At 35.2% G+C, this 12,885-nt stretch overlaps 3 protein-coding genes across 3 annotated transcripts; 2 read left to right on the top strand and 1 right to left on the bottom strand.

Annotated features, from left to right (window-relative positions):
* Positions 1–285: 285 nt before the first annotated feature.
* On the bottom strand, positions 286–2,508 carry LOC147477844 (hexokinase-1 protein). The gene is made up of 3 exons (XM_086584725.1): positions 2,272–2,508; positions 2,103–2,182; positions 286–461 (listed from the first exon to the last, which is right to left on the bottom strand). Exons 1-3 carry the CDS (start codon positions 2,410–2,412, stop codon positions 389–391), a joined length of 294 nt encoding a protein of 97 aa, XP_086440851.1. The 5' UTR covers positions 2,413–2,508; the 3' UTR covers positions 286–388.
* Positions 2,509–2,560: 52 nt separating this feature from the next.
* Positions 2,561–4,855, top strand: LOC147477843 (uncharacterized). The gene is made up of 3 exons (XM_086584724.1): positions 2,561–2,969; positions 3,051–3,274; positions 4,719–4,855. Exons 1-2 carry the CDS (start codon positions 2,649–2,651, stop codon positions 3,228–3,230), a joined length of 501 nt encoding a protein of 166 aa, XP_086440850.1. The 5' UTR covers positions 2,561–2,648; the 3' UTR covers positions 3,231–3,274; positions 4,719–4,855.
* Positions 4,168–5,114, top strand: LOC147477842 (uncharacterized). Its single transcript, XM_086584723.1, has 2 exons — positions 4,168–4,535; positions 4,719–5,114. Exons 1-2 carry the CDS (start codon positions 4,215–4,217, stop codon positions 4,896–4,898), a joined length of 501 nt encoding a protein of 166 aa, XP_086440849.1. The 5' UTR covers positions 4,168–4,214; the 3' UTR covers positions 4,899–5,114.
* Positions 5,115–12,885: the final 7,771 nt, after the last annotated feature.

Here is a 12,885-nt window from a genome sequence, read left to right as displayed (position 1 = left end):
TATATGATCACTGATAAATTATTAAACTGATCAGAATAAGCCATGTATCATGGTCGCCCCATTACCAACATGGTAACATGGATGCAACCTGACAGAATAATAAGTATATACTTGCTCACCGAGTTTTCATATTCAGAACACCCGAACAACAGAAACTGATGACGAAAGACACAAGAACGAAGACATCCCACCCCAATGGTTTTTCAATCTTAAAATTATCCCAAAAGCAACTTTATGTATGACACTACCTTGAAATTAGAGTGGTCAGCATAGAAACTACCATGATGAAGCAAAAAAAATATTAAACAAACTCTAGATTCAGGATAGGAATATTGGGAATAAACATAACACTTTCCAAATTTCCACCAAAACTGACTTCAAATATGCTCTACTCAAGTTTGATATCTTCTGTCTTTGGGGGAACAGGCTCTAGATAGTAAAATGGTTCAGCTGGTTCCTCCCTGCATGGCAATAAAAGAATCATCATGCAACGACATATAGAACATATACTAAAACTTGAGGATGCAACTGATATATATACTTAAAGCACATGTACTCAAATTATCATCAGACTATTCCCATCCTTTCATAGATAAGCAAGTAGAAATGTATAAAGGTCACCAAGTGACGACGGATTCAATACTAAGGTAATTCTCTCAACTTTTACAATCTAAAAATACTTGTGCTAATAAATGTAAGTCTAATTTATATGAAACTCGCTCGGTTCACCAGTTGCCTGATTTGTGGTAAAGTGACAACCACTACAACAACTGTGATGGAAGGATTGAGCACAGTGCTCTTTTATATGGTTACAAAGAATCGGAAGTGTAATATCATGTATACATCAGCCGCAACATTACAAAGTCAATTTCCTTTTTCTCTTTACATAAAACCTCAATCTTTATATAGAGAAGTTGTTGCTTACAACCCAAGCGACTAGGTGTCAAAGAATGAAATTTGAACATGTTGTTGTGTGACTTGAGTAGCCTCATCCCATCCACCTCTACAAAAACTTGCTTTCACTATGGTCCTCTTAGAAGCCACACCATTGTTCAGTGTTCATCACTGGCAGGCTATCATCAGCAGCCCCAAAGGTAATTTAACATGGAGCCATGATCGACTATCCAGAAACGTAGCTTAGATTAGTATGCCATTAGACCATTAAGAATCAAACCTCGGCAACTACAACCACAGAGCAAAACCTCACACCATATCTCAATGTCATGATATCTGCCGAGAGTTCAGAAATGGCACGATGTACTCGCACTTCGATGTAGCGATATGCATACTTCTACCGACAACATTTCAGCTAAAAAAATCGACAAAAACTATGATACTACAACTACATGAATTTTCTTTCATACTTACATTCTTTTCAGGTGATTATCACCAGAAACGAACAACTAACACAGATGATACAAGTATAGAAATTTCTAATGTCGCCAAAAAGACATGTAGCTACATGCATGCTCCCGTGAAAAATGTACAACTAATTGTTGGCTTGAATTTGATAGCTAGTTTTCTTTCTTCTTTTCTGTTTTTTTACCGGCCAGAGTAACAGAATTGCATTATAACTGTGATTTATTATCAACGATAACTTAACGTAGGGCCTGATCATCTAGTGATGCTATATGGATGGACACCCCACGACGTAACAATCTTATTGTAACTTCTTCAACTCTTTGAAACAATTCGATTAATTCAAGTATATCTCAAAATCTACTCTCACCACATATCCATGTCCTCCTTACTCCACATCTCACTAACACTACACTACACAAACGAACCCATTTCAATTGGTGCTTCTCTTAATCCTCAATTAGCGTTTATCGTGTCTAATCCTACATTGCACAGTAAATTCAGTACGTATAACAACGTCATTCGTTATATTCGAATTTCAACTGCAAACAAGAAATCATAGAAAACCCCAACAACTACTCAACTCCACCAAATTACTAATGTTTATAAAACTAATTTCGAGTATGGCATAACTGAAACAATGTATATAAACCTATCAAAAACCACCAACCATTTTAAACATTGACAGATAACCAGTACATAAAAATTGCTAAAAATTTAAAAAACAAAAAACACAAACATACCCAGGTTTAGAACGCATACAACGCCAGAAAAGCTTAAACGGACCTGGAATTGTCTTAAATAGGTTCCCTTCAAAACATGCCTACATACAAAAAAAAAAACATAAAATAATTCAGAATGCAGAATGAAGCAAAAGGTATATAAGTAAATGACAAAATAATAACATTAAACCTGAATAACATCTTCAGCTCGATCATTACATCGATGTGGCTTTGGTTCTGGAGATCCTTCTTGTACTCCCCATGCACTCTCCCTTCTTGGTATTGGCCTTGGACTCGGTGGACTCGGTGTTGTTGGTGGTGTCGAACTCATTTGTTTTCCCACTGCCTTCCTCGTTTCTCACTGAATCAGTGATAAGTGGGCTTTATTTTACCATGAAAATGGGCAGGGCCTTTTCAAACTAAATGTTTGGTGAGTCCATTTATTTTCATGGTTAATTTTCACTAGTTGAGGTCAAGATCCCCTTTTATCTCTAATAAACTAATGCTAAACCAGACAAACAAACCAATCCCACTTCCCAAACTTCAAACCAACACAACAAAAAAAACATGGGACTCTGCAAACTCATTGATGCACTTCTCTTAATCTACTTCCTCTTCATAGCGATAGTAGCACCACTTTTTGACTCACAAGCATGTTTACCTTCTCATCTCTATCCTGAAATACTTCTTGAAGCACAGTCTTGGTATGTTAGTGAATATGGTGATTACTTAGTTGCTGAAAAACCTCATTTCTTTGTTGGTCTTATTGGTGTTGAACTACTCCTTCAATGGCCACTTTCTATTGCTAATGTCTATGGCATTATGGCTAAGAAATCTTGGTATAGTACCACTTGCTTGATTCAAGGTGTTTCCACTTTCACTAGCATGGTATGTACTATTTTTTTTTACTCCTACGTAGCTTAAATTTACTATTTGCTTCAAGAATGTTATTAATTTGGAATGTATCAGGTTGCTATATTATCAGAACTGTTGGGATCTCAAAAGGCATCTGATAAGCTGTTGATGGTATATGGCCCTTTTCTTGGAGTTGCTGTAATCGCGGTTTTGCGTGGGCTTGTTCCTGCCTTGAAGAAGACTAGTGGAACTCCTGTTGCAAAGTCGAGTGCAGCTAGGAAAAAGAGAGCATAGATGCTGTTCTCTTGTGTTAAAACTTTGACTTGTGTTTCTATGAGGTTTGTGTCTCTTCATGTTGTTATTTATTTGAGAGATCAATGTATTACAAATCCTAATTTTAACTGCCTTTGTATGTTTTGTTCCCATCGAACGATGGCTACCAATTTTCAAGCCTCCAAACTCCAAACTGTAAAATGTAGTTAAATGGATGTGATTGTTACTTCACAGATTTGAAGTATTTTCCTGGTTGAAATGTGAACTAAATATGGGGTGATTTAAGGACTTGGAAGGTAGGTGTTTTCATCACCCTCTGCCAGAAACGATGCAAATGAGTGTAATTTGCTGTTTTCAGATGGCAACATATGTTTTTTTAACTGGAATTGATCTCCTTTGGTGGAGTGTTTGTGGTGAAACAACCACGTAGGGACGTAGACCTTGAATCACCCCTTGTTATAGTTTAACTAAATCTTCTGGAAAGGATTACAATTTGAAGTGTAGCCATGATACAAAATGAAACATATTACCTCTACTCGATATAAACTGAACTAGGATCTAATTCGTTGTAATTCTCATGTTTAGCTGAAGCTGATACTAACGTATCAAAACGACTGGTACTAGTTCCAATTCTAAGTGCCTTCTAAAACCTCAGTCACCAATTGACCCTTTAACAGTTAACACTGACAAGTGTTTGACAGTTTGAGTGTGCCCAAAGTGCTCACAGGGCTGTTGTTGCGTCTCATCTAAGTTCTAACTGCACCTCCCTATGCGCTCAGCGCAGGCTGAAAATTGAAATGGAAGGGAAATAAAAACAGTAGTAAGTGAATGAAAGTTTAGAAATGAACTGTCCGAGTATCTGAGATCCAAACAACTAAAATCCACTCGACAATTAAATATTCTTCCTTGTTCAAGTTTTACGGACCAAACTAAGAACACATTAAAAAATAACCATTTCAATGAAAGAGAAGATAATCACAAGTTCCTAATTCAAACAAAGCAAACATGGGTGTCTGCAAGCTTGTGGATGCAGTTTTGTTCATCTACTTCCTCTTTATGGCCATATCAACGATGCTTTTCCACTCTGATATATTTCTACCTTCTCATTTCTTTCCCAATTTTCTCATGGAAGCAAAATCCTGGTACCTTCGTGAATACGAAGATTACTTATTTATAGAAAAGCCTCATTTCTTGGTCGGTCTCGTTGGTGTTGAATTACTTGTTCAATGGCCTCTTTCTGTCGCCAATGTCTACGCCATTATTGCTAAGAAATATTGGTACAGCACCACTTGCTTGATTCAAGGTGTTTCTACTTTCACTAGCATGGTATGTATATACACCTACACGTAGAACTTCTCCACTTATTTTTCTCATATTTAACGGGATTCCAAACTTTTTAGCCATTGATTTTGCATTCAATATGTGAACTTTCACAAATAACACAAACAATAAATTAGCATGCTATGTGATGCGTTCGCAAAACTTATAATGTTCTCTCTGTATTATCAGGCTGCTATCTTGTTGGAATTAATAGGTTCTAAAAAGGCATCTAACAAGCTGCTGATGATATACTACCCCTTCCTGCCACTTTCTCTAGTATTGGTTTTGCGTGGGCTTGTTCCAGTAACTAGGAATACCAAAGTAACAAAAGCTACAAGGGAGGCAGTGGAAGGAAAAAAGAGAATTTAGACTTTGATCCCTTGGGTTTATTTCGATTTGTATTTATTTTGGCTTCTCTAACTTGTTGCTGCTGCTTATGTTTAAGATCAATATGTATAAGAAATAAAGAACCCTTATGGGCATTACTAGCCAATATGCCGGCCTGTGGCCGGCTTACTACATTAATAGTTGACTTGCTCCGACCTATTATAAGTGTATTATGTTACATTAATAGTTGATTTGCTCCATGCTTTTTGTTAGAATCATTCTTAATCCTTCTTGATCATATACTCTTCGAATTGAACAACTTACGTCGAATTGAACACAGAGCAATATACATGAGTCTAATATCTGCAAGCATCCTACTTCAAAACTTGAAGACACCAATAGCTCACTTTACCGAATTCTTCATAATACAACAACATCGAAAGTATATCAAGGGATAGATAAAAGTAGAATGTATGTGAAAAAAAAAATCATAACGAAATAACTTGTTTTATATTATTTAAGAAAACTATTTATAGTGGCAAACCATAAGATACCTGTGTCTCTGCACCACTACTTTGAATGCTTTATTAAAAGCTGGACATGTATTACAATGATTACAACTTCAAATCAAGAACAGACAGGAGTTAGATATGCTCAATGTTTCTCCCTCAGATAAATAAGTTTTTCACACTACTTACCCTAAGCTGGAACAGCTTCAGGCAGTCTGGCATTTCTAGAGGGAACCAAATTGTCATAGTATTCCACCAGGACACATGAAACCATCTGGTGGATTTTCTTTGTTCTTTGCAAGTGTTCACATTTATAGAATGAACATATAATTGTTAGGAAATCACTTGCAGCATATGACAAATTGACCATCGAGTCTATCATATACCTGGATGAGAGAACCTCCTAGTATCCCCACAGCTACATCATTCGATAACTCTAAATCATCTACAGTACTAAAAGGCTCTTTAATGGCTACAAAATTTTCAGTTGCAATATCTATGGCTCCAATGTACCCGTCGAATGGATCATGGTCATCAACAGGATGTATGTCCCAGTGTAGCGCTCCGTTTAGGAGAACCTGAGAACAGTTGATTTTTCTCATATTTAACGGGATTCCAAACTTTTTAGCCATTGATTTTGCATTCAATATGTGAACTTTCACAAATAACACAAACAATAAATTAGCATGCTATGTGATGCGTTCGCAAAACTTATAATGTTCTCTCTGTATTATCAGGCTGCTATCTTGTCGGAATTAATAGGTTCTAAGAAGGCATCTAACAAGCTGCTGATGATATACTACTAGGAAGACCAAAGTAACAAAGGCTACAAGGTCGGCAGTGGAAAAAAAAAGGGAACTTAGGCTTAGACGTCGATCCCTTTGGTTTATTTCGATTTATATTGTTTTTTAGGCTTCTCTAACTTCTTGTTCTTGCTTATGTGTAAGATCAATACGTATGAGAACCCTTACTTATGGGCATTATATCATTTTCGCCTTTTCCCCATGGTATAGTTTATACTTTATCGCACTTTTTAAGCTTAACGGCTATATAGTCTTCTATACACAACTGTTAATGTACATATATTGGTGGATGTACCTAAATTGTAACTAGTATTTGGGTTGATTGAGGAACCCATGACCTCCAACTAGTTCACTTTGAGGAGAACCGGACCTCCAAAACAACACAAATAAAAAGTGAAATCAACTTTCAATAATATTCATTCTCTACCATAATCAAAAGTTACAAGGACTTATATAAGTCTTACACCACTAACACTTTAAACTACCCACTATCACATAACGCAAAAGAATAAGAAACTAACAACTAAGCAACCCCATAACCCACATATAAGTAGGCAGCACTACAACAAATATGATATATGACATCACTTTTTACATCACTTTCAGTGATGTCATAAGAAAACTATACTATTACATCACTTTCTCATCATGTGATGTAATAATTATCACAATTTTTTTTTAACATCACTTATTTCAGAAGCTGATGTAGTAGAGTTGTACATACACAATATTGGGAAGCTAATTGTATGCCTTTGTTTGAACTGAGTCTTGAGTTGATGCGCATTTGTGAAGTAACAACCAGGCGACGTCTAATATTTGGGGGTGTATAAATTGCCTCCAAACCATCTTACTCCTTTCTCGACCGTGGATTTCTTCATTCTAATAACTTCAAGAGCTGTTTTTACATTTGTGATTATGTTATTCTTTGTAGGTTTCATGTTTGTTATCTGATTTAAGCCATTTATATATCTAGTTATGTAATGGCCCTAAACTATATGGGCATTTTATTACCAATCAAATAATGCGTAATAAATGGTCCAATAATGTTGTCGCATGTGTTATACATTTAGGTGCTACTCTTTGATATATACAAGCCAGTAGATTCAATTACTTGGTTATGATGGTCGTGATTATTCGTTGTAGAGACCAAATTAGTAGTTCCTTAATGTTTTGCATTCTAAAGTTGCCTCACTCCTTGTTTAATTAGTCTAATGTTCTCTTGTTGTTGACTAAGCCTATTATTTCATCACTTGTATTGGTAGTATAAGATTGTTTTCCCCAAGTAATCGTAGCAGGGATATTAGATTGATTTTAGCCTCAAAGTAAAGTTATGTTTGTGTTGCTCCAGTTGTTGATATTTTTGTTTCTCCCAAGACCAAATAACGAAAGCTTTGCTTGCATTAGTTATCCTATTTATAGGTCGATTACTAAGGATGTTATGGACAAGACATGGAGATCATTATACACATTTAGTACACTATAATTCATTTTTATTATTTTAGATAATTGTTACATATATGTTTATTACAATTAATGAGTATGCTAAAATTCAAAAGAGCTACCGACGAGTACGAAGCTGGTGTTGATGAATTCATTGAATTCGCATCTAAACATGCGGAAGATGAAGAAATTCTTAGATGTCCATGCAATGAGTGCAAACATTTAGAACATTTTGACATAGATATGATACTGTAAAATTCCATTTGATGTCGAAACCTATGACCCATTCATTTTGCACGGAGAAGAAATGCAAGTTCCCGTAGAAGACGAGGGTTTCAAAAATACAAACATCAACCACGCTGAGACATATGAGCTGTTTAAAGCTACAAATGAAAGTAATTCTAAAGAATTCCTGTCGGTGGAAATGAAGAAGCTAAGCTTCAAAAGGCGATTGATGAAGCTGAAAAGCCATTGTATAGAGGTTCTAAGTACACAAAATTGGATGCAATAGTTTCTTTGTATACCCTAAAAGCAAAGAGGGGTTGGTCTAACAGTAGCTTTACTAAGTTGTTGGAGATACTTGAAGATATCCTTCCTGAGGATAACATTATTCCTCGGTCACATCATTCAGCAAGGTCAATGTTAAGAAAGTTTGATTTGGATTTTAAGCAGGTGCATACGTGCGTAAATGACTGCATGTTATTTTGGGATAAAGACGAAGATTTGGTGACTTGTCGAAAGTGCAAAACCTCACGATGGAAAGTCGATCCCCACACAAAGAAGGTACTTGAGAAGGTTCTAGCAAAGGTTCTAAGGTATTTTCCTGTGATGCCTAGGTTCAAAAGGATGATTAGGTCGGTCGATACAACAAAAGATTTGACTTGGCATGATTCTAATAGAAGTAGTGATGGGATCATGCATCATCTAGTTGATTCTCCGGCTTGGAAATATATTGAAAATAGTTGGCCGTCTTTTGGAGAAGATGCCCGAAACCTACGATTGGGATTGTCTGCTGATGGTGTCAATCCTCACCGCACTCACAATTCAAGGTATAATTGTTGGCCAGTCATTTTGGCCATCTATAACTTACCGCCATGGCTATGCATGCAAAGGAAATACCTAATGTTGACATTGATAATCCCCGGTCCTAACAAGCCAGGTAAAGACATAGATATTTATTTACAACCGCTAATTTTTGACCTGTTGGCCGTTTTATGGAGAGATGGAGTGCAAACTTATGATGCATGCACAAAAACCACGTTCACATTAAGATCTGTTTTAATGTGGACGATTAATGATTTCCCAGCATTAGGTAACCTAGCTGGATGTGCAACAAAGGGTAGAGTGGGATGTCCAAAGTGTGGTGTTAATACACGTGGGGAATGGCTAAAATAATATAGCAGAAAATTCTCTTACATGGATAGTAGAAGGTTCCTTCCAGATGATCATCCATTTCATTTCAAGAAAAGTTGGTTTAATGGGAAATAGGAGCTTGACCCAAAACCAATTCCTTTGAAAGGTACATAAATTTTTAAGGAGGTAGATACTATTGAAGCTGATTGGGGAAAACGACGCAAAATTTTTTTGAGAGAAGATTGGGGGAAAGCCATAGGACCAAAAAATAAGGAAGTGAGGAATGGGTGTGCAAATGAAAGTTGGATTGGGAGTAGCCACAAAACTAATAAAAAAAAAAGAGAGGGCCAAATGTGGAAAAAAAGATATATATTTTTTTATTTGCCTTATTGGAGACACCTTTTGATACGACATAACTTAGATGTTTTGCATATAGAGAAGAACATATGGGAAAGTCTTCTTGGAACATTGTTAAATATGAAGAAAAGATCAAAAGATGGTGCTAAATCTTGGCAAAACTTGGAAGAGTTAGGAATAAAAGTAGACTTGCATCCTAAACGAGATGGGACAAAACATTACTTCCTGCAGTGCCATACACCCTGTCAAAAAATGAGAAACAAATATTTTGTGAAAGATTGAAGTCATTGAAGTTGCCAGATGGGTATAGTTCAAATATCTCTTATTGCATTTCTTTGGATGATCATACGATATATGATTTGAAGTATCATGATTATCATGTGCTAATGCAACAATTGTTGCCTGTGGCTTTGAGAAATCTTTTACCTAAAGCCCCGAGGAACACAATTTTTAGACTCTGCTCGTTCTATATATAATGAACTTTGCCAAAAGACGATCGATCGGGAAAGAATGGAGAGTTCTATAAGAGGCAGAGGGTAACGTATCTCAAGGTTCAAACCATCCCGAAGAGCAAGATACCAAGAAGGGTGTGAGGGGACCGACAATGCTGACTCACTTGGACACATAAACTGGTAAAAAGAAGGTTGTGGACTTCAATGAAAAAGGTCAACCAATTCGTGAAAATTCTGAAATATACATCAACTACTTAGGTAAATTATCAAGGGATTGTGTTCTAATTAGGTATACTACTTGGCATAAAGTTGACAAAGTAAATGTTAAGGGCAAGTTGTGGAATTTGATAAAGGTATTTTTTTTTAGTGGAAATTTTATTAATACTAATAACGAATTTTACAAATAATTAGGACAAGCGTGCAACAAACTGCGCTTCAAGTCCTTTATGAATAGCAAATTACATCTTTCTAAAAACAAACTCGTTAGAACCAGCTGTCATAACGTTACTGTCTATAACTTTCTGAAGTCTCTTAAGGAGCTCAACATATTGTTATTCCAAAAAACCGAAAGTGTCAAAACTAAATGGAATGAACAATGCTATTTAGCCATTAAAGCTTCATCATGCTTCTCCATCTTTCCTGTCACTATTTTTTTTTTTAGATGTGGAAATTTTATTGATAATGATAACGAGTTTTATTATGATATATATATATATTTTGTATAGTGGAGAACTTGAGATATGATTAAATAAGTATATATTATGATTTTAGTTTGTTTAAATGTACGTTATAGCAACATTTTATAGTATCGGATAGGGAGGTAGTTAAGAAGTAAACATTTAAGACGATTGGGAAGAATTGGCGTGGGTATAAAACTAAGTTGAGAAGAAGTTTTATGATGCTTTTGATAATGACGAGGATAGATTTGCAAACTGCCCCAAAAAAATAAGGCTAGATGATTGGAAAGCATTTATTGCCTACATTTTCATGACGACTACAATGTATTTTTGGTCATATATATATAGTATATATGAATTGCACAAAAAAGAAATTATTACTGATTTAGTGTCACTTTTGATTTCCTAGATATTAAGGCAAAGAGGAAAGGAAACAGTTAAGAAGCACAAGGTGCCCCACACTTCTAGTCGTAAAGGTTTTTCTAGATTGGAAGATGACATGGTACTATATTTATACTTAGATGATTTATGTTTAGCTTCTATAATTTTTTCTCGACAAATAATTTTGTGTTCACCTTTACTGAATTCTATGTTCCATTTATCTATTTTGTAGAGACGTAAAAACAAAAGTCATTTGCCAGTTACAAGAACCACTGTATGGGTTGCAGGCCACAAGAAGAAGAATGGGGAACTAGTTAACCAATACACCAAAGAAATAATAAATAGTATGTCCTTCATTATTTGAAAAATATATTCATAGATATATGCTACTGCGGTGGTGATGACTCAAGTTAATTATTTTTTGCCTTGTTCTCTTTGAATTTAATATAGGATCAACTGAATGAAAAAACTATACTACGGATTGTGGAAGAGATGATGCTCTATCACAGGTTTTAGGTCTGGATCCTAATGGTCATTCAAGAGGCGTTGGATTTGGAGTTACACCAACAACTTTATATGGTGTTCAATAGTATTCAGGGAGGGTGAATGAATTACAACACCAATATAATAATGTCTTGAATGAATTATCTTTTGTCCAGGAGCTTGTAGCCAAATTGTTGAATAATCAAGAGGTATATCCATTTTATTTTTGTATATATATACGAGCATGTTCCGTTTACCACACTTTTTATACCATAGTTTATACCATGCCCCACAATTTTATGTACAACATGAAGTATAACCTAATTTTTATGGATGCATTCAACTAACTATGAAGATCACTTATACAAAATTTCAACTCATTTGATAATGCTTAACTATATGTCAAAAGATGATTGCAAAATCGAAAAATCTGAGTTGTTTAAAAAAAATCAAAATTGAAAACAATTTTTAATTAGGTTAGAAATTTCTAAATGAGATGAATTTTTGTGGTGATGTTATCAATGGTTAATATATCATATCCAAAAATTATTAGCACTTAACTCATCTTGTAGGGGAGTATGGTATAAACTATGGTATAAAAAGTATAGTAAACGGAACCTGCTCGATATATATATACCATGGTTTATACTATGCCCCGCAACTTCACCCACAAGACGAACTAGAACCTAATTTTTTGTGGATATGTCCAACAAACCATGAAGATCACCTCCACAAAATTTTAGCTCATTTGATGATGTTTAACAATGTCAAAAGATGATTGCAAAATCAAAAAATCCGGGATGTTAAAAAACAATTTAAGTTGTCAACAATTTTTAAATAGGTTAGAGGTTTCCAAATGAGCCGATTTTTGTGGAAAATCTATCCATAGTTAGTATATCATATCCACAAAATATTAAATATATATATTAAACCATTTAAAAAACCATGATAAATGGATCCCTCTTTTATATATCTATTGGCAACAATTCATTTTTTGAACAATTCATTTGTTGAACCTTCTGCCGAGCTTGCCCGTGAAGAACAAATTGCCCCTACACAAAAAACCCCCTAAAAATCACAGTGACTATCATTCTAGGCAAAGCAATCAGAAGTCAAACTCAGTAGGTTTCCTATACTGAAAGCATTTATGATTTGACCATATCTATAGAGTTTGATTTTTAATGTATTTTCATGTAGGGAGGTCATTCATGATCTAATCCAGTGAAGTGCAAATTGTTTAGGTTTGTCTTAGAAGATGTCGTGGCAGAAGGTCTTTGGTACATTGATAATCCTGTGACCATGTACAGTGCATCATTCACCTCTCAGCCATGGTTATTCAAAGGTTTTCATCGACATTGCAATTTAAAAGGATGCACTACTCGTTAGGGGAAATAGATATTTGAAGACAATAGAAGATGCTGTGGGTAGCTTTGTGGCTTGGCCAACAAATTCTATATTAAAGTCTTGATAAGATGTTTACACCTTTGGAGTGCTTGAGTTTTGGTGTTTGGGAACACTACCTAAACTTTGAAAACATTTTATTTCCTTTCATTTTTGTCTATTAATGTATTGAA

This window comes from Coptis chinensis, chromosome 9 (genome assembly GCF_015680905.1).
Source record: "Coptis chinensis isolate HL-2020 chromosome 9, ASM1568090v1, whole genome shotgun sequence".
Lineage (NCBI taxonomy): Eukaryota > Viridiplantae > Streptophyta > Magnoliopsida > Ranunculales > Ranunculaceae > Coptis > Coptis chinensis.
The sequence above is the reverse complement of the archived record's forward strand: the minus strand, read 5'-3'. Positions and strand labels throughout refer to the sequence as shown.

Bases quoted from the DNA above. Each gene is read 5' to 3' on its own strand.
- LOC147477844 (XM_086584725.1), bottom strand. From the start codon at position 2,412: ATGAGTTCGACACCACCAACAACACCGAGTCCACCGAGTCCAAGGCCA. The intron at 2,183-2,271 runs GTTTAATGTTAT...TTTTGTATGTAG, and splicing joins GAGCTGAAGATGTTATTCAG to GCATGTTTTGAAGGGAACCT. The intron at 462-2,102 runs GTATGTTTGTGT...ATTGCCATGCAG, and splicing joins TGTATGCGTTCTAAACCTGG to GGAGGAACCAGCTGAACCAT.
- LOC147477842 (XM_086584723.1), top strand. From the start codon at position 4,215: ATGGGTGTCTGCAAGCTTGTGGATGCAGTTTTGTTCATCTACTTCCTC. The intron at 4,536-4,718 runs GTATGTATATAC...CTGTATTATCAG, and splicing joins TTTCTACTTTCACTAGCATG to GCTGCTATCTTGTTGGAATT.
- LOC147477843 (XM_086584724.1), top strand. From the start codon at position 2,649: ATGGGACTCTGCAAACTCATTGATGCACTTCTCTTAATCTACTTCCTC. The intron at 2,970-3,050 runs GTATGTACTATT...GGAATGTATCAG, and splicing joins TTTCCACTTTCACTAGCATG to GTTGCTATATTATCAGAACT.